Source organism: Amphibalanus amphitrite, unplaced genomic scaffold, assembly GCF_019059575.1.
Source record: "Amphibalanus amphitrite isolate SeventyFive unplaced genomic scaffold, NRLGWU_Aamphi_draft 000115F_arrow, whole genome shotgun sequence".
Taxonomy (NCBI): Eukaryota; Metazoa; Arthropoda; class Thecostraca; order Balanomorpha; family Balanidae; genus Amphibalanus; species Amphibalanus amphitrite.
Window position 1 is genome coordinate 116,208 of NW_024881610.1, and position 21,383 is coordinate 137,590.

Genomic DNA, 21,383 nt, shown 5'->3' on the forward strand with positions numbered 1-21,383 from the left:
CGATCTGATCAGACACGAGCCACGATAACGGAGGTCGGCCTCGAGAATGTGATACCGCCCGGCCCGCGACACTGAGCTCCGTCTCAGTCGGCAGGACGGGACCGAAACGATAGCTACGTCCGTCCAAAGTCGGTATGAGAGAAGCTTATTTGACAGGACAGTAGTCTTCGCCCAGGCAGAAGGTAGCAGCCGACACTATGATACGGGACAGAAGTGACAGTCACCTGTATCTAGCCGACGGCAGAGATTGAGATCACTGCCCCGTGTACCATTTCGCAACAAGTTAACTCAAACAGGGTACGGCACGGAGAGGGACAGGCGACTGGTGTTAGCAGTGGTTGTAGTGTCCGGCGTGTGTTACGGTCTTCTGCTGCCGACTGAAGGCCGGACCGTGGGGGAGGGTGGGCGTGCTGACCCCGTGACCCGGAGAGTGCTTACCGTTCCATGACTCCGGGTGGGCGGGGCGGCCGGCGTCACATGGTCACCTGTAGCCGGTCACACCGTCAGCTCACAGCCAGACTCTGGTTCACCGACACTTCACTTCCACATCAGACTAGCCAGCACGCGTGATCGCTCAATCGCCACCCGCTGGGCCCACTGGGATACCACTGACAGCACGTCTCAGGTATGGGTGGCACGACGGCGCCAGTTACCGTCGGTCAACTCAACAAACACGTTTCACAACCGTCGAGTGAGTCAAAGCCGGCACGCCCGCCGCTCCCGTGGGAATGCTGCTCGTTAGTGCAACGGTCACTACGCTCGCTGTTGAGTGCCGTTACCCGTTTTACGCTCACCGTCACTGGCCAGTACGCTCGCTGCTTTTGGTCACTGCGTTCACTCTGCTATCGATGTCACTCCAAATCACTCACACAGCTTCCCAGCCCGTCACCAACAGCTCACAACCACGTGGTCAAATCACAATCCACACCCTCGTCGCACGTGTGCGGGGTGGTCCTCACCGCGCGCACAGCACTCCGGCCACGATCACACGTGCTGGCAACCCGCCAGCCGTGCGGCGTACTACTGACTGGCCCGGCGGCCGGCGGTCTCTCGCAGCGCAGACCGGACCGCTCGACTCGCGCGGCGGGACGCGCCCAGTGGCCTTCATCCAGTGGGCCAGTCACGTGACCGGTGGACCAGTCAGGAGCGGCGCGGCCCGGCGCCGCGCGCTGGACCGGCCCACAGCCCGTCATCCACGTGTGAGAGGTGTCAGCAGTCGCTGCTGCCGGCTGCGGCACGGATGTGTGTAGGTATCCGGCAGGCCAGCGGCGGGAGACGCGGTAAATTTACCGGGGTCCGGGCTACCGGGTCTGATGGGTGACGCATCGTCCCCCTCACCGATAGCAAATAAACAATGTCAGCGGTAAATAAATCAAGACATAGGAGCCGTTACATACATATGTGAAAGGATTCGCATTTGATAAAGGATACAGACAAATACCATCGCTGCGATGTGTAAAATCTGCACTGCAAGTGCCGATAGCTACAGAAAGCTCCTAACCTCTTTCGAGCCGACATAAGTTGAGGGTATGGCGAGCGGTAGAACAGAGCCCATAGCAGCCACCGTACAGTGAACCTGTGCGAGCCTCGTCAAACAATGTGTTACGTGTCGTAATATGCTTGCTGCTACGCCTCTTGGCCACATGATCGGACCGACTGAGCCCTGCCCCTGGGTTTCTGTGTCCGTTCCACTGTTCGTTGCAGATTAAAGTGAACTGGCCGCCCGGCGCAGTGCGAGGTTAGAGTCGGTGTACGAGACCATCCATTGAGGCTACTACCAGTACTGTACAGTGTACAGGTACATCATCACCAGTGCCCCCACCAGTAGCCTACTCCGCCAATTGATAAGGGCGACACCTACCACTATTCACTTTTACATCCGCGCGCCATCTGCGAGTTACACCAATCACCGAGACAGCTTATCGATCTGCTCATAACAATCATCCAAGAAAACATGGGACATGAGAACATGGTCATCAAATGTATTGTTGCAATTCGTTTTACCCAAGGCGTTCACAAAATACCCGATAAAACGCTCCAAAAGATTCACGGCATCCATCTACACACAACAACCGATCAGGCGGCTCAATGCGATGACATGTACCGTAACCTTTGAAGCATCAAGACTCTCACAAGGCGCAGTCAGGGACGTCCTTAATCACTCAGTTAAACCCACCCTTCCAACGGGAACAGCTCTCTGGCGCCTCTCTGCCGCACACGCCAACACACAACACCGCAACGCATCGGCACCTCACAACTGGAATCCAACGTCAATGGAAAGGCGGCGTGATGCCACTCGCCAGACGGCTCGGTGAAATGTGTAACGATGCATGTGAACACTCTCGATCGCGCGCACGTCTCACTCAGATCCTCCCCGGGCGCTCAGTGGACGTTCTTCAGTGTGACCTCGAAGACGAGCGCGCTGTTGGGCGGGATGACGGGCGGGCTGCCGCGGGCGCCGTACGCCATGTGCGGCGGGCACGTGATCCGCCGCTTGCCGCCCACCTTCATGCCCTCCACGCCGACGTCCCAGCCCTTGATGACCTCCTTGGCGCCCAGCCGGAACTTGAAGCCGGGCCCGGCGGTGGTCTGGTCGAACTGCTTGTTGTTCTGCTTCAGCCGCCCGACGTAGTAGACTGACACTGGTCGACCGCGCTTTGCCACCTGGCCTTCGCCGACGATAATGTCCTCGATCATCACACCGCCGGCGATCGTCTTCTTAGCCGACTTGGGCGTCTGGGCGGCCTTCTTCTTCTCCTCCTGAACGGGGGTCTTCTGAGCCTGTTCAGCACCCTTCTTCTGCTTCTTTGGAGTGTCTTCCGCCTTGGCTACTCCATTTGCCTTGACTTCCTCCTTCTTTGCTGCAGGAGATTTGGTCTTCTTAAGTGGGATGGGAGGTTCATCCACCTTTTCTTCATCCTCATCCTCATCATCGTCGTCTTCATCCTCATCATCATCGTCCTCGTCGTCATCGTCTTCGTCATCATCTTCGTCATCATCGTCATCGTCTTCGTCGCTGAATCCCTCTTCCACCTCCTCATCCTCGCCATCTTCATCTTCCTCCTCCTCTCCCTCATCCTCATCATCTTCGTCGTCCTCGTCATCATCGTCGTCGTCGTCGTCTTCGTCCTCCTCCACTTTAACGTCATTCTGCAGCTTGGATTTTTTCTGAGGACTCTCCTTCACCGGTGATCCTTTCCTCTTGACGGGAATTTCAATATCTCCCTGTCCCGCCTCGATGGCCTTCTTCTTCTTCTTGGCCGAGGCGGTCTCCGCGGGAACCAGAGCCGGCACATCCTCCTCGTCCGACTCGTCGCTCATCTCCAGTCCCGCCAGGTCGTCGTCGTCGTCGTCCATCTCGTTGTAGAAGCCGGTGAGGTGGACCGGCTGGGGCGACTGCCCATCGACGTACAGCGCCAGCGAGTCTCCACCCTGGAAGTTGAGGTCGAGCGTCTGCTGCGGGTTGCGGTTCTTGCTCAGGTGGCAGAGGATGAACTCCTGGCCGTCGACGTTGATCATCACCTGTACGGTGGCCTTGTCGTTGCCGCCGGATATGTCCAGCGCGGCCATGGAGACATGGAAGGACTTTTCAACCACCTGCTCGTACCGTTTGCCCGGCTGGAGAATCAGCCCCCAAAAGGTATTGTTTTGGTCTGCCATTGCTTTGTTGGTTCCTGAAATGAGAGCAATAAATGAGGAAAATTAGGGGTATCTAATATTGGGCAAAATATTGCAGCCTGGCCATTTTTCTGTTGGTAAAACAACTATTTGACTATTGCATTAACCATTATAGCCTTGCACTACATGATCATTGTTTACACCCTGAATCATTGACAGACCCAAGGAGGGCAATTTGGGGAAAATGTCCCCTGCAGTGCCCAAAATCAACAAAAATTTGAGGTTTTAAGAACAAATTTAAACCTAATAAATATTATTCATCTAGAACAGTTTGCTTTAAACTGCACAGCAGTGCATATTTGCATAACAGTAGGCGGAACTATGGTCAAGCGTACCCATTTTCGGGAACGCATTTTCGTTCCCATGTTTGGGAACGATAAACCCAAATATGGGAACGCCATGTAGGCATTATTTAAAACAAGAAAAAGAACCGTTAAATGACGTCCAAAAAATATAAAACGATCGTGAACCGCCTGATATTTGTCTCAATATTGTTGGGAAAGAGTTTGATATTGTAAGGCCCATCATAGTTTCTAATCGTTCCCCTATTTCTAAAGCAATCCATCATCCGGGCCGCGAGCCCAACTTTGGGAACGCTCTCGTACACTGGCGCTGCAAGCGTTCCTTATTATGGGAACGGCGTACCCAAAATTGGGAACGATTTCACCGACGCCTTTCAGGGGCTCTTTTCATTAACAAGCATCACGTCCAACGCCGCAAATTATTGTTAACGCAACAATCATCAGATGACCTTTCCGGCAAGACCGTCGCATGTTTCGCCCGGTCTTCTGCGCTTTTAGTCCCGTCGATCTCGCAGCGGGCACGCCCTCTCTGCAGGATTACGTAATTCACAACGCTCAGCGATGTTCAACAAGGTCTGCCATACCTATATCCACCGTCCGCGCCGAGGGTGGAGACATGTCAAGCACCTGTCTGTTTATCACCGATAGTTGACGAGCACAAGGAAGTATCCAAAAATGGGAACGCTGAATATGTTACACCCTCAAAACACATAGTCCAAATGAAAATCTAGTTTTTTCCTTTCTTAATGAGTGTAAGCGGCAAAAAGCCTGGTAGGATGGGCACGAGGAATGATCGAAATCAGCATAAAAATTATAAATAAGCCACACAGAGCGACCTATATAAGAGAACTTCCCCCAAAACGATCATGCTTAGAAACACGGAAGACAAAAACCACGCTCATGACGCTCCTTATAAAACAACGCTAAACAGCTAGCATCCAAATAAAATATGTCTTCCGGGCTGATGAAATACAGCTGAATAATTTTCAACCACTGAAACTGAGTTTACAACAGTAGTTCGGTAAAATCACTGACGCTCCACGCGGTTGTGCACCCCGACACCAAAAGTCAACAATATTACCTCGGGACTGTCCGCGTGTTCGCTTGCATATGTCAGCATCGGGTGTCGCTAGTATGAAACTTCGTAACCAGGCGAAAATTATTATACTTGACCTCAATATGTAAAAAACGTTTCATTTTCCTTAACATTGCATGTTAAATGTAGTATAACCCATGTTTTCACCATTCCGTCATTTCAAAAAATCATTAAAAATATCATTCCACGGTCAATTTCCTTGTTCAACGGTCAGATTAAAGATAATTTTATAGAGACTTCGTAGATACTTAAATTAGCGTGCACTTTTTTGAGACGTGGTGCACTAATGAGTTTTAGTGGGCGAACGGCCGAAAAATTACCTTGCGTTCTCATAAATGGGAACGCCCGTTCCCATATTTGGGAACTCCGTACCCAAAAATGGGAACGTTCCTATATTTGGGTACTCATGACCATAGTTCCACCTACTGATAAGGAATCAAAATACAATTACTTTTCAAAAAAATCAAAATCTGGAGAAACTTTTAGGAGGTATGTTTCTGCAGCATCCAGGACCAACTTTCTGGATTTGCAAATGCCCTGACTGAATCCATTTGGAAAGGCTATATTGCCATCAGATTGAAATGTAGTCATTTGCCACTATCTTCAGTTTGAAGTTGCATTGCTCGTGGCCAATGGGAGGTGACCAATCTCCAAATCTTGAAACTGATAAAACATTTACCTCAAACTTGGCATATACCCAGGCAATGGAACACATACCTATGCTTTTATAAACAAGTTGTTGAATTCCGTGCCATATTCTCGTCTATGTTAAATGACAAAAATAGTTGTTAAGCCTAGATTACAATAAGTCATTCAACCTATTTGCAAGGGAAAGGTGGCAACCATATCTCTTTTAATTGGAGAAAAATTATATGTTCCCCAAATTTTCAACTACATTAAATTTTCCCTTAGATTTCTAGGAGAAACACGTCAAGAAGCGAAGACCAAAACCGTACAAATTCAGCAAGTGAATCAATAAACAACATGCATCAAGCTACAAAATGATTGGTATTTACGATAAAACGCGGTTTCTCACCGTAAGCCTTCAAATATATGGAAAATCGAGCACCACGTGTCACGCAACGTGCGCGCCCGCGCTCGAGAGGGAGAGAGGATGAATGTCTCAGTCGCGCCAATTCAAGTACAAGTGTGGCGGTCAGTTACAAAGTAGAAAGCTATTTTACTGCTATAGGTACGAAATGGCGGTCACCTTTCTAAGAAATGAAACGTATTTTAAGGAACAAACTCATACTAAACCAGCGATTTATTGCCGACATTTCATAACAATTGACATTGAAATCTCGTGACACATCTCCATATCTTCCTCACATGTTTTTAATCAGATGTCTTACTTTTGCAGCGTTATAATGTGGTGTTCGTCTTCTCATTGGTGCCTCAACAAACATACCCCGCGTTCGATGTCTCTCGGACGGCGAAGATTCTACGCCGTCCGGCCAATCACGTTCCATAACTGCAGCCGAGCCCCCGCTGACCTTGGACGGGATTGGCCGGACGACGTAGAATCTTCGTCGGCCGAGAGACATCGAACGCGGGGATAATTTGTGTGCCTGTAGAGGGATGGGCGTGGAGGAGAATTGTGACCAAATTGTGACAGTTATTTTATTTATTGCGATAATTTCGACAATAATTAAGCTGGATTTTTTAATTTTAAAAGGGTTATTGTTAAAAATTCGGATTCGGCCGAGGGAGGCAAGTATCAGTACAGTAGAAAGAGCACTTTAGACCAGGCCAACCTTTTTGAATAGGTCAAGGCAGGTCAAGGCTTCAGTCAAGGTAATGAAAGTTTAGTCATTGGTATCAGTGAGCCGGCTACGCGCCCAATTCCACGAAGAAGAAGAAGGTATCGGTGAGCTTGGCGTCCCAGGAAGATGCCAGATTGGGAAGACGGTGATATATTGATGAAAACAAACCTAACCTGACTTGACCTAACCTTACCTACCTACAACCCACAAACCTACAACTTCAAAGATGTAAATTGCAAATTGCAATAGCAAAATTGATGACCTACAAGCCTACAACCAAGGCTATGTAAACCCAATACTAATACCTAAACCCCTTACCCTACAAGCTACAATGGTATCTGGCAAGATTCTTACAGTTAGTATCTGGCATCTTCCTGGGATGCCAGGCTTACTTATACCCAGTCATTTATGCACTGTGATTAATATGATGCATATCATGATATCCTAGGAATCATGAGAATACATGAAGCATTGTGTTTGGTTTGCATAGTGATATAGTTATATATTTATTTGTATTTTTTCTGTGTTTCCATACTAAGTGAGATTGGCCTGAATATGATTCCAATCAAAGCTCTGTAGTCTGCAAGTATTTTTACCTACTGTGGTATATACTCTGTAACCTTGGTATGTTGAATAATTCACAGAATCACCTCTTTGTGGTTCCTTTGGTCTGAGAGTAGCCTAATGGATGCAGAAATCTGAAATAGAGAGAAGGGAAGGAACCCGCAGCATAGAAATAGCTTGCGTGATGGATGAGAACACATTCAAATGGGAAAGTGAGCCCACGAGCACAAAACAAATGAGGCAACAACAACAAAAATATAAAGATACAGACAGTAACATGATCATAATCAGAACACAATATGCAGTCATGGAAATTGGAAATTGGAACACTAATTCATTTAAATACACATTCAAGATATGTATGAAAACAGAGCATTGCCAAGTGTCACAGATAACATAGATGTAAACCTGGTTAAATCTTGTTAAAAGATGTTTCATACTTACCTATCTTCATGTATGGTAAAACATCGTTGACATTTTGATTTTCAGCAACACCATGGATGTATCTGATGTGAAAGAGGGCTTTATATGTCCTGTGTGCATGAAGAATTTGCATGGAGTTGCTGAACTCCAGGCTCATTTCAACAATAGTCATCAGGAAGATAAACTCATCAAACAGTCATTGAGAGGTATAGTATTCTTCCTAATTCTGCGGGGCAATTGCTTACTTTGATATATGGGATTATACTTTCCCATCTTATATTTGAGATGGTACAACACCTTGTTTCTAGATACTGTCCTACTCCCAACTTTTAATGGACTTGATCAAGATTAAATGTTGCTGTTTATTTATTATGATGGAGAAGGTAGAAGGGGCAGGCTATGTCAGGCTATATGGACGTGCCAAGCCTTGGCTTCAATAAGTGAATTTTCCACTTAATCTGAAGTGCTGTTTTGTCACCATTTTTTTATCAGCATACCTACTGCCAGTTTTCCCATATAAGGAAGTTCATCACTGGCATTTCCTGGCTCCTTTTAGTGAACTGCATAATGACTTACATGGCCTTGACCAATGTGAAGCCAAGGAACAGCAGCAGGCTAGCAGCCTGCTGATAAGAAAATGTTGACCAAACAACACCCTGGATTTCCAGGGTGCTGTTTTCCACCCTGGATTTCTACCCTGGAGTCTCAGCATAGCCCATTGACATGTAGGCATTGTCTTGGTAAATCTAGCTGTTTATTATAATCGAACTAGATTTATGAAGACATTGAGCAAACCCTGAGATATGAGCCTGTGAATATTGTATTTTTATTTCATTTACAGACTTTATTGGAAAGGCAAAGCAGAGGATCAAGCGTGAGGTTTCTGATTACCAGCCAGCTGCTCAGGGAACCTACAAATACAGGCCGCTGGAGAGAGTTCGTCAAGATATTGGTATGATATTGTTCTGACTATCAGGAGCGGAAACTCCCTTATTTGGAGACATGTTTTAATGGCCAGCCTTTCGTACAATCCTGCTGAAAAGCCCAACCCTCGCTATGATATATCTATAACATATTTTACCATACACGGAACACAAAAGAATGATGACATATTCGCTACCAATATCTGCACTGTTTGTCGTGTAACTATGGCCGTCATTCCAGGTGTCACCACGAGTCATATGACGCTGTTCAAGAGAGTGCGCGATGAACGTGTGGACCACCTGTCCAGGGAGACCAACAAGCTCATCATCCGGCTGGACAAGCTGCTCACCAAGCTGCCGGCAGACCCCGTCAAGCGCAAGGGTACGATTAATTGTTCTATGATAAGACAGACCTAAAATCATGGATTTTTAGCTACGTCTGATTACGAGCGAGCGAGCGTAGCGAGCGAAGCGAAATATTTTCAATATAACGGAAAAATCTCAGTATGAGCGGCCCGGCCCGGCCCGGCCTGTAACGCTTTTGAGAGGCTTATATCTCAGCAACCGCTGGACCGATTGGCCTGCGGTCTTTTTTGCTGGGTAGCCCCATCCCTTCTATTTCGTAATTGACTACTTTTGATACATCTCATTGACCGTCGTGGCACGTGCCACGTGAAAAGTCCAAGGTGTTCAAGCAGTTTTGCAAAAGTAATGATTTTGAGAGGCCCGTATCTCAGCAACGGCTTGAGCGATTGTCTTGCGGTAATTTGTATAGGGTAGCTGCATCCCTTCTACCAAAGGTCGGATACTCTTGATCTATGTGAGTGACCCCCACTGCACGTGCAAAATACAAAAAGAAGAGGTGCCAAATGTGTTCCCATTTCAGTAACTCGGTAATTACTGGGGCGATTTCGCTGAAACTTGGCATACAGGTAGGTACCCACCGGGCAATGCATTCCCATGTGTTGCGATTAGGGTGCTACTGCACGTGCGCACGTGCAGGGGGCGTTTCCAGATCTCGAGAACGGCTGGGGCCGATTGCGCTCAAATTTGGTACACGGTTGGGGACCGGTTAGTAGGGTGCCGTGCAAAAGTCATTTTGGGCCCCGTTTGCACGTGCGCACGTGCAGAATGCCGCTTCCAGATCTCAGGAACGGCTGGGCCGATTGCGTTCAAATTTGGTACACAGCTAGCGACCGGTTAGAAGGGTGCTTTGCGCAAGCCCGTTGGAAGTACCCTCTCGCCCTTCCGCACGTGCAGGGCTCACTATCTCGCTCGCTCGTTCTTCGCCCAAAAGACGTTTTACTGGTAAATTAGCATTTTTGCGTGAAGCCATGTCCTGGTTGTATTGAAAATTTTCTTTTTTACAGGAATCGGCGTAGCATAAGATGTAGGTATTGTCTTTAAAGGGACTATCCCACCTTCTAAAATGTTGTTAAAACCAGTTAAATTGTGCCCGACTTTATAGATTGGATGACCAGGAACACGGTTCTGGCATTTATTTTTCATTAAACATCTTAGGCTTCCCATATTCCAAACACAAACTTTCAAATATGTGACGTCACAGCCCAAAATTACATCCTTCCCCAGCCCACATTACTGTCATAAAGCTGATTCTTTTTACTCTGTAGGCACCACAACAAAGTTCAGACCAAGTTTTAAGCGATTTTTCAACGAACAAACCCATTTAAATCAGAATGACTAAACGAGGTGACGTCACACTAACGGTCGCTCCATGTTGAAGATAGGGCCTTGTACAAGGCCCATTTTCAAATGAAGGGAACGAATTTCTTCAACACCAAGAGGCCGCGGGGGTTGCAACCTAGATAGATAGTGGTTTCTGAACCTCGCCGCAAACTTGGCTATCTCAACTCAAACCCCATGTTAAAGGTGGGATAGTCCCTTTAATATATTTTCTATCTTTGTTATTTTGTGGTGAGACGGTACATAAATTTATCCCGATCATTATAACGGTAAGCCGTTCACCGATCCTGTTGCGGCGCTCTGACCCCCACCCCCACCCCCTCCCTCGCCCCCTCCGTCAGCCCACGAGCGTTCGGTGGTGGCCTGGGTGGAGGACGACGCCATCAACCTCTGTCCCGACTGCGGCCGCTCGTTCGGCCTGACGCGCCGCAAACACCACTGTCGGCTGTGTGGCTTCGTGCTGTGCGCCCGCTGCTCGACGTTCCTCTGCGCCAGCCGCGGCGGTGAGTGCGGGGAACGCTGGTCAGGTGGATACTGGCCACAGTAGACACTGGTCTCATACTGTCCACAGTCGGCAGGGGGTTCGCGGGTGGTCAGGGGTTCTGGTCAGGGGACCCCAATAGGCCAGCGGGACTGGGGGAGGTGTCGGATATTTACTATGGTCATTTCCTGGTAGTTGTAGTGACGGTAGCGTGGTTTTAGCAGGGTAAAGGCGTCCTGAAACTCGACCCGTCAGCGAATGTTTCAGCGCTCACTGCATTCACACATGAACTGTCCTCTATGATCCGCCCTGTACACCACCGCTGTCCTGCGTGTGACCCGCCCTCTACACCGCCATGTGCCCCGCCCTCTGCGCTCCAGAGAAGCTGGCGCTGCCGTCCCCGGCTGCCGGCTGGGTGCCGCCGACGGTGGGCGCCGCGCCGGCCGACCCGGACCCCTCCAGTAGCCTGTGGTCCAAGAAGCGTCCGCTGGGTCTGCTGCGCCGCTCCGGCTCGGTGGGCAGTCTGAACTCGATGGTGTCGCTGGTAGACGCCGTGACGGGAGAGCAGCAGCTGCGCATCTGCCGACACTGCGACCAGGTAACGGAACAGGGGAATAGGGGAACAGGGGGAGCATCTGCCAGCACTGCGACCAGGAACAGGGGAATAGGGGAACAGGGGGAGCAGCAGCTGCGCATCTGCCGACACTGCGATCAGGTACGGAGAAATAGGGGAATAGGAGGAGGAGCCGCTGCGCATCTGCCGACACTGCGATCAGGTGAAGGAACAAGGGAGCGTGTCGTCATAGCTGAGTGGTAGGGTGCGCTGAGGTATAGGATAGAGTGATGGGGGTTTGGTCATTGGTGATGTGTGTCTGAAAGTGACATGAGCGTCTCATTGGTGATGTGTGTCTGAAAGTGACATGAGCGTCGAGTGGTTTTCAGCTGCTGTGTCGTAATTTCGTCTTTTGGTTGTTCTGTGGTGGGTTTAGTGTTCACCTGGGGGTTGGATGTGGATAGTAATACGGCGTAGCCTATATTTAGCAAGGCGGCGAAGTCCTTCTTTCTCCTAAGTAGCTCACATTACTTGTGAAGTATTTCACCACTGGTATCCGATCGCTGACTGCGTCCTGTTTCGCTCGACAGAAATTATCTCACCGGGAGTACCAGCTGGACCAGCAGAGCTCCGAGCCTATCATCGTCCAGTTCTACAACCAGATGCGCGGCTACCAGAAGGAAATCAGGGAGCTCATCCCCATGCACAACAAAATGCTCGAGAGCCTACTGTGAGTAATAGGTGTTGGGGCTGTGTACCTTGGATGGAAAAAGGAAAGCACATGTACACAAATATCGGATTCTAGCTTACAAGTATTAAGTTTGTTGTACGTACTCTGCGTTGTTAATATTGTAGTAGGCAGTCAGCTGAGCATGCTCGGCGAACGTCTGAAAAGCCGGCGTATTTCATGGATTACTGTTTTAGCTCTTGCTCTGTGGACTTTAAATTTTGTTCGGCCCTATTGCCTAACTGATGATTCATTATCTTTGACACTTTTCGGTCACGTCCCGCTTCTGGCCGGTTCTGAATCGCAGACTTCCATATTACTTCTCTCCGATGACACTATTTATTTCATTTCAGAGCGGGTGAAACTCGATATCACCTCTCGGACGCCAACAGTATACGCGTCAAAATACTGACCACCGCCGAACGCGTGGATGGAATGAGGTGCGTTGAACACGACGTAACAGCCGCAACTAGAATATGATGTCGCCGAGCCCCAACACCGGCTGTATGCGGTCGGTAATATAATGCGTCGTCGTGTAATCCTTGTGCGGGAGGGAGTCCACTGGGTTCCATTAGCCATGCCCCAGTAATAAGTCTAATCCTCCGCGTATACCGGTGCATAGACGAGGTCTCATTAGGGATCAATATGCAGTGGAGACAGGTCGGGGGTTTCGGTCGTAACAAGATCGTTCTGTTAGCAGTGCCGTTATTTCTGACCGCCATTAATTATTTCTCGGTAATCAAGTCACTGTCATTCACCGTCATCATTTTTGACTAATCACTGACCTGTGAACGAGCCTCCATCACTCACTGCGGGCTCCTTCTCTGTGGCACAGTAAGCGGATCAATGCGCTGGGCACGGAGAACGACGACCTGTCGCCGTGGGAGCGGCAGCTGCGCGCGCGCCTGCGCTCGGCGGCCAGCGCCTTCCTCAAGGAGGAGGTCATCAGCCTGCCGCAGCTGCCCAACGAGAAGCAGCTCAAGGAGCTGCAGGCCAAGCTGAAGTGAGTTGCTGCGAGGACGGTGGGATGGGATTGTTTGTTTGCGGGGTTATCCGTTTGTGGGTCTTGAGCGTTGTCAAGTTGTGGACTGCATTTAATGTCTTCACTTCAACTCTGATTCGACACCAGCATGTCGTTTGTTCATACGCATCATCGTACCATGTTTATGTCATTTTATAGCTATAACTTCGTTTAAGAAGTTACCTTTGCCGAATATGCCGATCAAGAGCCATCGCCACCAGGGTTGGCAGCGGGTGGCAAAAACTGGTTTTTGCCAGTGGTTTTAACCGGTTTAAACCAGCTGGCAGAAACCATGGTGGCAAAAACTGGCAGAAACTGGCAAAAACTCAAGTGGCCAAAACTGTGTTGCTTACCTAAAAAGCAATCGATTGAAATGTACAAAGTCATGTCTGTCATTGGGGCCCAATAAGCATTGTCTCGCTAGTTTACCGCTGCTTAAAATGTCTGCCGGTAGTCATTAGATGTCCACCAGGAAGTGCACTTTCATGCATCGCTGTTGGTGTGCTTCTGCACATGAGCATATGCAGGAGTCGTTTCCGACCAGATCTCGAGAATGGCTGGGTCGATTGCGCTCAAATTGGGACACCGTTAGGGACTGATTAGTAGGGTGTCGTGCATAGTCGGTCGGGGTCCATTTTGCACGTGCGCACGTGCGGGGTGACGCTTCCAGATCGGGAGAACGGCTACGTCGACTAAGCACAAATTTGGCACTGACACTGTTAGGAACCGGTTCGTAGGGTCCGGTGCACAAGTCAGCTGTGGCAGATGCCCTTTCCCACTTCTTCAATGCTCGCCGCCCGCCGGCGCACTTTCTCATTTGTCGCACCAAAAAGGCGCCTTATTGGTTAATTATAGAGGACTCACGGAACTATTTAACACTAAAATGGTCAAGATACCACTTCTGTTTGAAAGTATATTGTATTCACTGAATCCTTCTCAAAACGTGTCCAGCTCAAACGCATGTAGAGGCATAGCGTTTTGACTGTTTTTAGTTTTTGCCAGTTTTTGCCACTTTATGCCGGTTAAAACCGGTTTAAACCGGCAAATGGCAAAAACTAGTTTTTGCCGGCAAAAATGCCAACCCTGATCGCCACTGATGGTACTGTTGCCCGTCTCAAATAGTCTCCTATTCCCCAAGATCCGCCCTCTATGACCGGTCGGCCGGGTGGTCCTCCTCCGTTTACTGATCCCATCTCCTGTGTCTCCAGGGAGGAGCAGGAGCGGCAGCTGGCCGAGGAGCAGGAGCGGCTGAGGGCGGCGGCGGCGGCCGAGGAGGCGGCCTCGCGCCGGCCGCGCCCCTCCTCCTCCGTCCGCCGCGCCAGTCCCGTCTCGGCGGCAGGCCGGGTCCAGTTCGACGCTGGCTGGAGCCCGCCGTCAGTAGCGGCGCCCTCGGCCGCCGACCCGCTGCTGCAGCAGATGGAGATTGTGCGCGGCTACATCCGACAGGCGCGCAGCTCGCACAAGTACGACGAGCTGGCGCTGTTTGAACAGAACCTGGCAGACCTGCACGCCGAGTTTGAGCGGCTGCGCGCGGCAGATGCGGCGCGGGAGTGACAGGAGGCGGACAGGGAGTAGTGGTATGGGGCGGGAGGGTAGCTGAACTGTCGAGTGGCAGCGCTCGGGATCTCGATAGTCGCGTACTGCCGGGCCCAGTGAAGTGGTGAATATCAATCGTACCGGGTTCATTGATCGACAATAGCTCATTGTTACATTGCAGCTTACTCGCATCACTTGTAATCGGGTGATTTTTGCACACAACAGCTGTTGTAACCAACAGATTAGAACGTTATCACCTCCACATGAATGACCCTGGGCCTGGTCTCTATAGTCACTGTTATCAAATAATTGAGATTATTTACACTAGCTTGTTTACACGGTTCGCTAAATGCAGGCGAACTTGCGTTACTGGCCACGTCAGCTATTGTGATACACTTTTCGGAGAGCTTCCTGGCGCCGCGTGTGATCGTGGACGCTGGTGAAGCAGCATCGGGACCTCGGCGCTGCTGTTCCAGAGCGGGAATACTGTCCCGCACTGTGATAGGATTGGGCGAGCCGGGGTCACCTTTAGTAAGTGCTTTACAGCGTGTTTGTGAACTGAATCAGTCATGCGTTATTATGCTTAGGCGATATACGAGTATTGTGCGTTTTACTGAAACATTTCAGTTTGACATTCTGCTTTATAATATGTTTATTTTGAATGAGTGATTCCACGTTACCAAAAGATGCTAGCCTTGCAGGTGCTCCATGCCAGGAAGTCGTGACGTATTTTGTTTGCTCCACTTGTGTTGAAGGTTCCCTGTGAACCTTTCATATGTATGTCATAATAAACATCACGCATTTATGGTGACTGTTATTGCCGTGCTCGGTACTTAAATGTCGAATGCACCTTTCAAGGCAATTCGCGCACGATAGAGGCGACATGCATTTGAAAAGGAGTACTTAATCTCCTTCGAAGCTCGCAATGGACTCTAAGCGCTGCTTTATTTTTCAGGAAACATGCCGTCGACAACTAAGAAAATTAGCTTGCAAAGCATTGGCAATAATTGTGCTGCAATTCGCTCAACTAAGTCGAAATATTGAAGCAACGTTGGCTCCACCCGCGTAAGCATTTTCGAACCATTCAAAACCTCACCCTGATTTTTACGTGGCTAATTCAGACACCGAAACCTGCGCCATGGCTGTGAAAACAATATTGATTTCATTTGGCCTTCGGTAGCGGTGGTCTTTATTGACTGATCGCTGTTGTACACCTGCAGTGCCGGGTCTGGGATGGGGATGGGGCGGGACTGTGGGGGAGGTGTCGGATATGAGTGATGCGCCACATGTGACCGAGCTGCGACCCTGAGGGAGGGCGGGGGGAAGGACAGATTGGGGATTTATGAGTGATGGGGCCGGGGAGGGACGGGTTGGAACGGACAATAAAAGTCATGGTGCGAACCGGAAACAGAACGGAAAGCAGACGATGAGTGGTGGAAAGAGAGAGGCTACACTGGAAGCAATTAAGGATTAACATATTTATTAGGGAAATGTATAGGTTATGAATTATTCCGAGGGAGACACGAATGCTGTTGTGATTGACAAGAAGCACTGTGTTTTACAAACGTCCTATCAGTGATCGTGTGTGAACGGTGCACACGGGACGGCGCAGTGCACACTGCACACAGTGCACACCGACACGGGCTCGGCCGCTCGGCTGCGGGCCGGCCCGTCCCTCCGGGAGCTGTCTGTTCAGTGTTAGGGCACCTGTGGCTGGACCACACCTGTGGGGGCTCCGGTGGCCAGCTGTGCCGCCGGGCCGGACGTCACCCCCCCCCCCCCCGTCAGAGGGGGTCGCTCACAGAGCGGTCTGCACTGAGACGGTCCTCGGGCGTGTGAGACAGTGACGGGAATCGGGCGAGAGCAGTGCCGAAGGGAGGGCGAGACAGGGCAGAGACGGTGACTCGGGACTGAAATCTCTCAGTCTCACGGACAGTGGTGGTATATTTACGCTGTGAATCTTTCTCTACCGTCATGGGGACGTGACGTGAGGCGTTAGGAATCTGAACGTTTGTCGAGTGAGTGTAGTGCTCGGAGGTCAGTGCTGTCGGTGACACTCGACGGTACCTTCTGCTCAGTCGGCGAGCAGGTGTAATCAGCACGGGAACAGACGCACCAGATAGCAGCCATGTATCAGCAGATGGTCGAGCCACCCAAGAAACAGGAGAACTGCTTCAAACGTGAGTCGCTTTCAGAGAATGAACAGCCGTGGTGCTACGTGGATTAAACGGCCCACAGGCAGCTCAGCGCTCAAATACATTAACCCTCGCATGTGTGCGGCGTTTGCCAGCTTCTAATGTGTAGGGGGGGGGGGGGTCGGTTGGACCCCCCCTTGCCGTTTGGCCCCTGATCGAGCTAGAGCTTCGCGGAAAAAACGAGCGTGTTGCCCGTGACGAGAGGAAGCCGATGATACCCAATTTTAAGGTCCTAGGTCATTGGTTGACCTTCCAGGTCAGGTCAATGACCCAAAGTCGGGAAAATCGGGACCTGTTAGAAAGTCGTAAAGTGTGGCTGCTAAGGGGTTTTTCGGGGTGCTGATCACGAATATCGTGTTAGTTTTGATCACAGATGATGTCTTGAAGCATTTAGACCAGGTCGGGTCAGGTCAGGTCAGGTCAACCAGTAGGCGTCGTGACGGGTATTCGTAGTACGTGTCAACCGCCTCTGACAGCTTCGTAACATGTTACGAAGTCACCAAAACTACTTCGTAAATGTTCAAATGGTTGCTAAATTCGAATTCAGCTCCAAAAACTAGCCTAGAAACATGTAAAACTCGAAAAAGTGACCCGAGGTCACCCGAGGTCACCAAAGGTCAATGACCTGACCTGACCTTCAGGTGACCTTGACACACACGGGAGTAACATCAAATCACATGTTTGAACGTTTGAAACCACGAAAAGCTTGCAAACACGCGGCTAGTGCGAGCCGACATACGCGAAATCGCGATTCCGGCCAAACATGGTCTCGGAAAAGAGGTCACAGGTCAAAGGTCATTTGGGTCAGGGTCATGAAATTTTCAGGGTAGGTGTAAAATTGATCAATGCGAGGGCATTGAAAGTTTCGTCGCGATCGGCCGCTTTTTACGCGAGTTATTCGCGAAAAACCATGGGGGGGTCCATCCGACCCCCCCCCCTACACATGCGAGGGTTAAGTTCGTACGTTTATTAGATAACGTTAGAATGCCCAGGATTACTTTACTAATTAGAACATCATCCGTGTTCGAGGTTAGCATGTCTATGATACCTACAAAATCGTGCATTAAGTTTTTTATGATTGGAAAACAATTTGTTATCTCAGGACTATGTAGATACTAGATACTTTGGTTAAAATGAATAGATATAAGATATGGGTAAGGGTACGTCACTGGTACGTACGTGACGATTTTGTGAGCCGCAATTAAAATCGACTTATCCCTACCCAAGCCCCGGCAGGCAAATACCATGGATTAGTGCGAAAATAATGCCGTGTGGACTGTGGACGTACTTATTCCCACTTTTGTATAAAATGATAGTTTCGGTTAAAACCATCGTTCAGGCGGATTAACCATTCTCATGTAAATAGTGACTAGGATAAAGTTATCGACATGTCTGTTCAGTTGACCTTGACGACGGAACTGGCCCTTCCTCAATAATAAGTATGCGCTGCGACGACAAATCTCTTCGCCTGATCACTGATAAGCAAAAACCGGTTAGAGCCCTACGTTTTTCCACTGAACTTGACAGTGCTGCGCACAATCGCGGAAATGAGATGTTTACATCTAACTCCAGCCCGAACAATGAAGTCAACACATTCTTCGCATCGCCATCCTTCTCCGCAGTGTCGGTATAAAAAGAGCTCTGTGCGTGCAGCAGGTATCCATTCGGAGAGCCTCCCCTGCAGCGTCAACATGCGAGCCGTGGTTCTGCTGTGTGTCCCGCTGCTGGCGGTCGTGCGGGCCTGCCCACAGCTGGACTCTGCCAGTGCCCGCCGGCCGTGCTGGGCACAGAGAATCACCATGGACGACTCGAGAACGAGTGACGGAGCGCTGCCGCCCGGAGCCGAGGAGCCGCACTGCGACTCAGAGGGCCTCTTCCTGCCCAAACAGTGCTCCGGGTCAGAGTGCTACTGCGTGGACCCGTACGGCAAGCAGCTGGGCTACTCCAAGAGCCGCTGGGAGACGGACGACATGATGTGCAAGTGCGCCCTCAAAGAGGACGAAATTCAGAAGGACGGCAGGCTTAGCGTTTCGATTAAATGTGACGAGCTGGGCAACTACCACCACACCCAGTGCACGGGCACGAGCTGCTACTGCGTACACCCGCACTCGGGAGAGAAGAAGATCGGCACCGAGTCCAACATTAATGACATCGATCGCCTGGAGGCGCGCTGTGCCAGTGGCGCCAACTAGGGGGCGAGGTCTGCTGGGTCTGCGGATAGCAGTTGGGCGGCAGGTCCGACTGATTATCTCAAACGTGCTGACTAGCTGGCTGCCACGGAACCGACAATTCAGTGGCATCCTGTGTTGCCGTTGTTATTCTATACATAAGTCCTGTCGGTAATATTCGATACTTATATTTTGTGAAGTGATTTTTATCGAACCACAAGATGTGCGCATTTCTTCATGCACATCTTTTACAATGGGCATTTATAAAATACATATGTACTGTACCATATATGGTATTATATAATGATGAATCTAGAAATTCAGTGAATCTGTCCAAGCCTATCGTAGGCAACACAAGGTGCGAATAAAATATGCAAACATTTCAAACGTTTTTATAGTTTATTTACGCACGAGAAACTAAATACCAAAGATAATTGTTTCACCACAAATACATAAACTAACAAAACTGTCAATCGCGCTCAAGGTTGTACCCAAATGAACTGCTTTACTTCTTGCAGGAATAATTATTTATCATATCCACAGTCCACACAGATCTTTGGTATAGTATGAAATTTAAATCCCTGTTAGAATACTTACATATGTGAAGCTAGTTTGACAAAGGTAGATATTTCATTGTGTATTTCCGGCGAGAGCGTTTATCTTGATACTGCATCGCAGGTATGTACCTTTATTTTAAAAGAATAAAAGAAAGTAGGGGTTTTCAAAGATCATGAAAGATTTTCCTTTGAACGTCGTTGATCTTATTCCGAACAGTCCGATCACACAAAGCGCCAATATCTCCCAATTTAGGCACTGAATTTTAGTGGGGTACACGCATCTTCGAGGAGAAAATGGCCGTGTTTTTACATATGTTACGAATTCCCATATGATTGCACGACGTACGTCGTTCTTTTCTCGTAATAATATTAATATATGCATCCAGTCAGCGCGTTAATACATAATTGGCAAAGCCGCGCCCACCTTCAGACAGGTTTGCATACATTAATCGCTATATATCTCCCAAGCGTTGTGCGGTAGCCAAACCGGTTGCGGTAGTCTCGGGTTTTCCACAGTATCCGAGAGAACTGCGCACGAGAAGCGGCGATCAGTTCCGAATACCAAATTGTCCTTGGCGGTGTGTGGCCCGGCTCGTATAAAAACGTGCCGTCCCGGCGTGGCTGGCATGCAGTCCCGGTGTTTGGCCCGGCGAGGTATCAGGTGTGAGCGGCGCTGACACTGTGACACCATGCGTTCCCTGCTGGCGCTCTGTCTACCCCTGCTGGTGGCGGGACAGGCCTGTCCGCCCTTCCTACGGCCCTGCTGGACCCGAATGATGGAGCTGGATGAGATAAGAAGCTGCGACGGAGCCCTGCCGCCCGGAGCCGAGGAGCCTCTCTGCGACCCCGCCGGAAAGTTTCTGCCCAAGCAGTGCTCCGGGTCGCAGTGCTACTGCGTGGACCCGCACGGCGAGAAACTCAGGTACACCAAGAACCGCTGGGAGACGGACAACATGATGTGCAACTGCGCCATCGAGGAGGCCGAAATTCAGAAGGACGGCAGGATCGGCGTCACACTGCAGTGTGACGAGCTGGGCAACTACCACCACACCCAGTGCACGGGCACGAGCTGCTACTGCGTGCACCCGCACTCGGGAGAGAAGAAGATCGGCACCGAGTCCAACATCGTTGACCTGGACCGTCTGGAGGCGCGCTGCGCCAGTGGGTCCACCTGATGACCTGAGGTGGCTGGTGACACCCGGTGTACTACATAGGCCCGATGGATCGACCTGCAAGTCGTTCTGTCAATGATTTTGGACGTGACTGGTTGGTAGACGATTCGGCAGATGCGTTTGGCCTCATGTGTATTGTTGGACCTGATTTTTATGCCGGTATCCATGTAAGATGCCATGACCAGGGCTGCGGAGTCGATGGATTTTCGGCGACTCCGACTCCGACTCCGACTCCGGCTTTCAAAAACCAGCTCCGACTCCGACTCCGACTCCGGGCAGAATTGTCGACTCCGACCGACTCCAACTCCCGACTCCGACTCCGCAGACCTAGCAGGGCTGCGGAGTCGACAGATTTTCGGTGACTCCGACTCCGACTCCGGCTCGAGTTTCTAAAATCGACTCCGACTCCGACTCCGACTCCGGTCACAACTGTCGACTCCGACCGACTCCGACTCCGACTCCGACTTCGACTCCGCAGCCCTGGGCCCATGACTACTATGTGTGTTTTCCTTTCTGCCTA

The 21,383-nt window shown here is 50.0% G+C and overlaps 2 protein-coding genes across 5 annotated transcripts; one reads left to right on the forward strand and one right to left on the reverse strand.

Annotated features, from left to right (window-relative positions):
* Nucleotides 1-1,960: 1,960 nt before the first annotated feature.
* LOC122381191 (46 kDa FK506-binding nuclear protein-like) lies at nucleotides 1,961-6,365 on the reverse strand. The gene is made up of 2 exons (XM_043365078.1): nucleotides 6,113-6,365; nucleotides 1,961-3,674 (listed from the first exon to the last, which is right to left on the reverse strand). Exon 2 carries the CDS (start codon nucleotides 3,658-3,660, stop codon nucleotides 2,383-2,385), a length of 1,278 nt encoding a protein of 425 aa, XP_043221013.1. The 5' UTR covers nucleotides 3,661-3,674; nucleotides 6,113-6,365; the 3' UTR covers nucleotides 1,961-2,382.
* Nucleotides 6,366-6,630: 265 nt separating this feature from the next.
* LOC122381199 (rabenosyn-5-like) lies at nucleotides 6,631-15,576 on the forward strand. 4 transcript variants are annotated; one of them, XM_043365096.1, is made up of 10 exons: nucleotides 6,631-6,870; nucleotides 7,893-8,032; nucleotides 8,668-8,778; nucleotides 8,991-9,131; nucleotides 10,795-10,956; nucleotides 11,315-11,532; nucleotides 12,078-12,217; nucleotides 12,568-12,654; nucleotides 13,050-13,217; nucleotides 14,444-15,576. In XM_043365096.1, the coding sequence occupies exons 2-10, from the start codon at nucleotides 7,900-7,902 to the stop codon at nucleotides 14,787-14,789; spliced, it is 1,506 nt and encodes a 501-aa protein (XP_043221031.1). In that variant the 5' UTR covers nucleotides 6,631-6,870; nucleotides 7,893-7,899; the 3' UTR covers nucleotides 14,790-15,576. The 4 variants fall into 4 exon arrangements, with proteins under 4 accessions (XP_043221031.1, XP_043221030.1, XP_043221033.1 ...); XM_043365095.1 differs by having other exon boundaries at nucleotides 6,631-6,786; XM_043365098.1 differs by having other exon boundaries at nucleotides 6,645-6,684.
* Nucleotides 15,577-21,383: the final 5,807 nt, after the last annotated feature.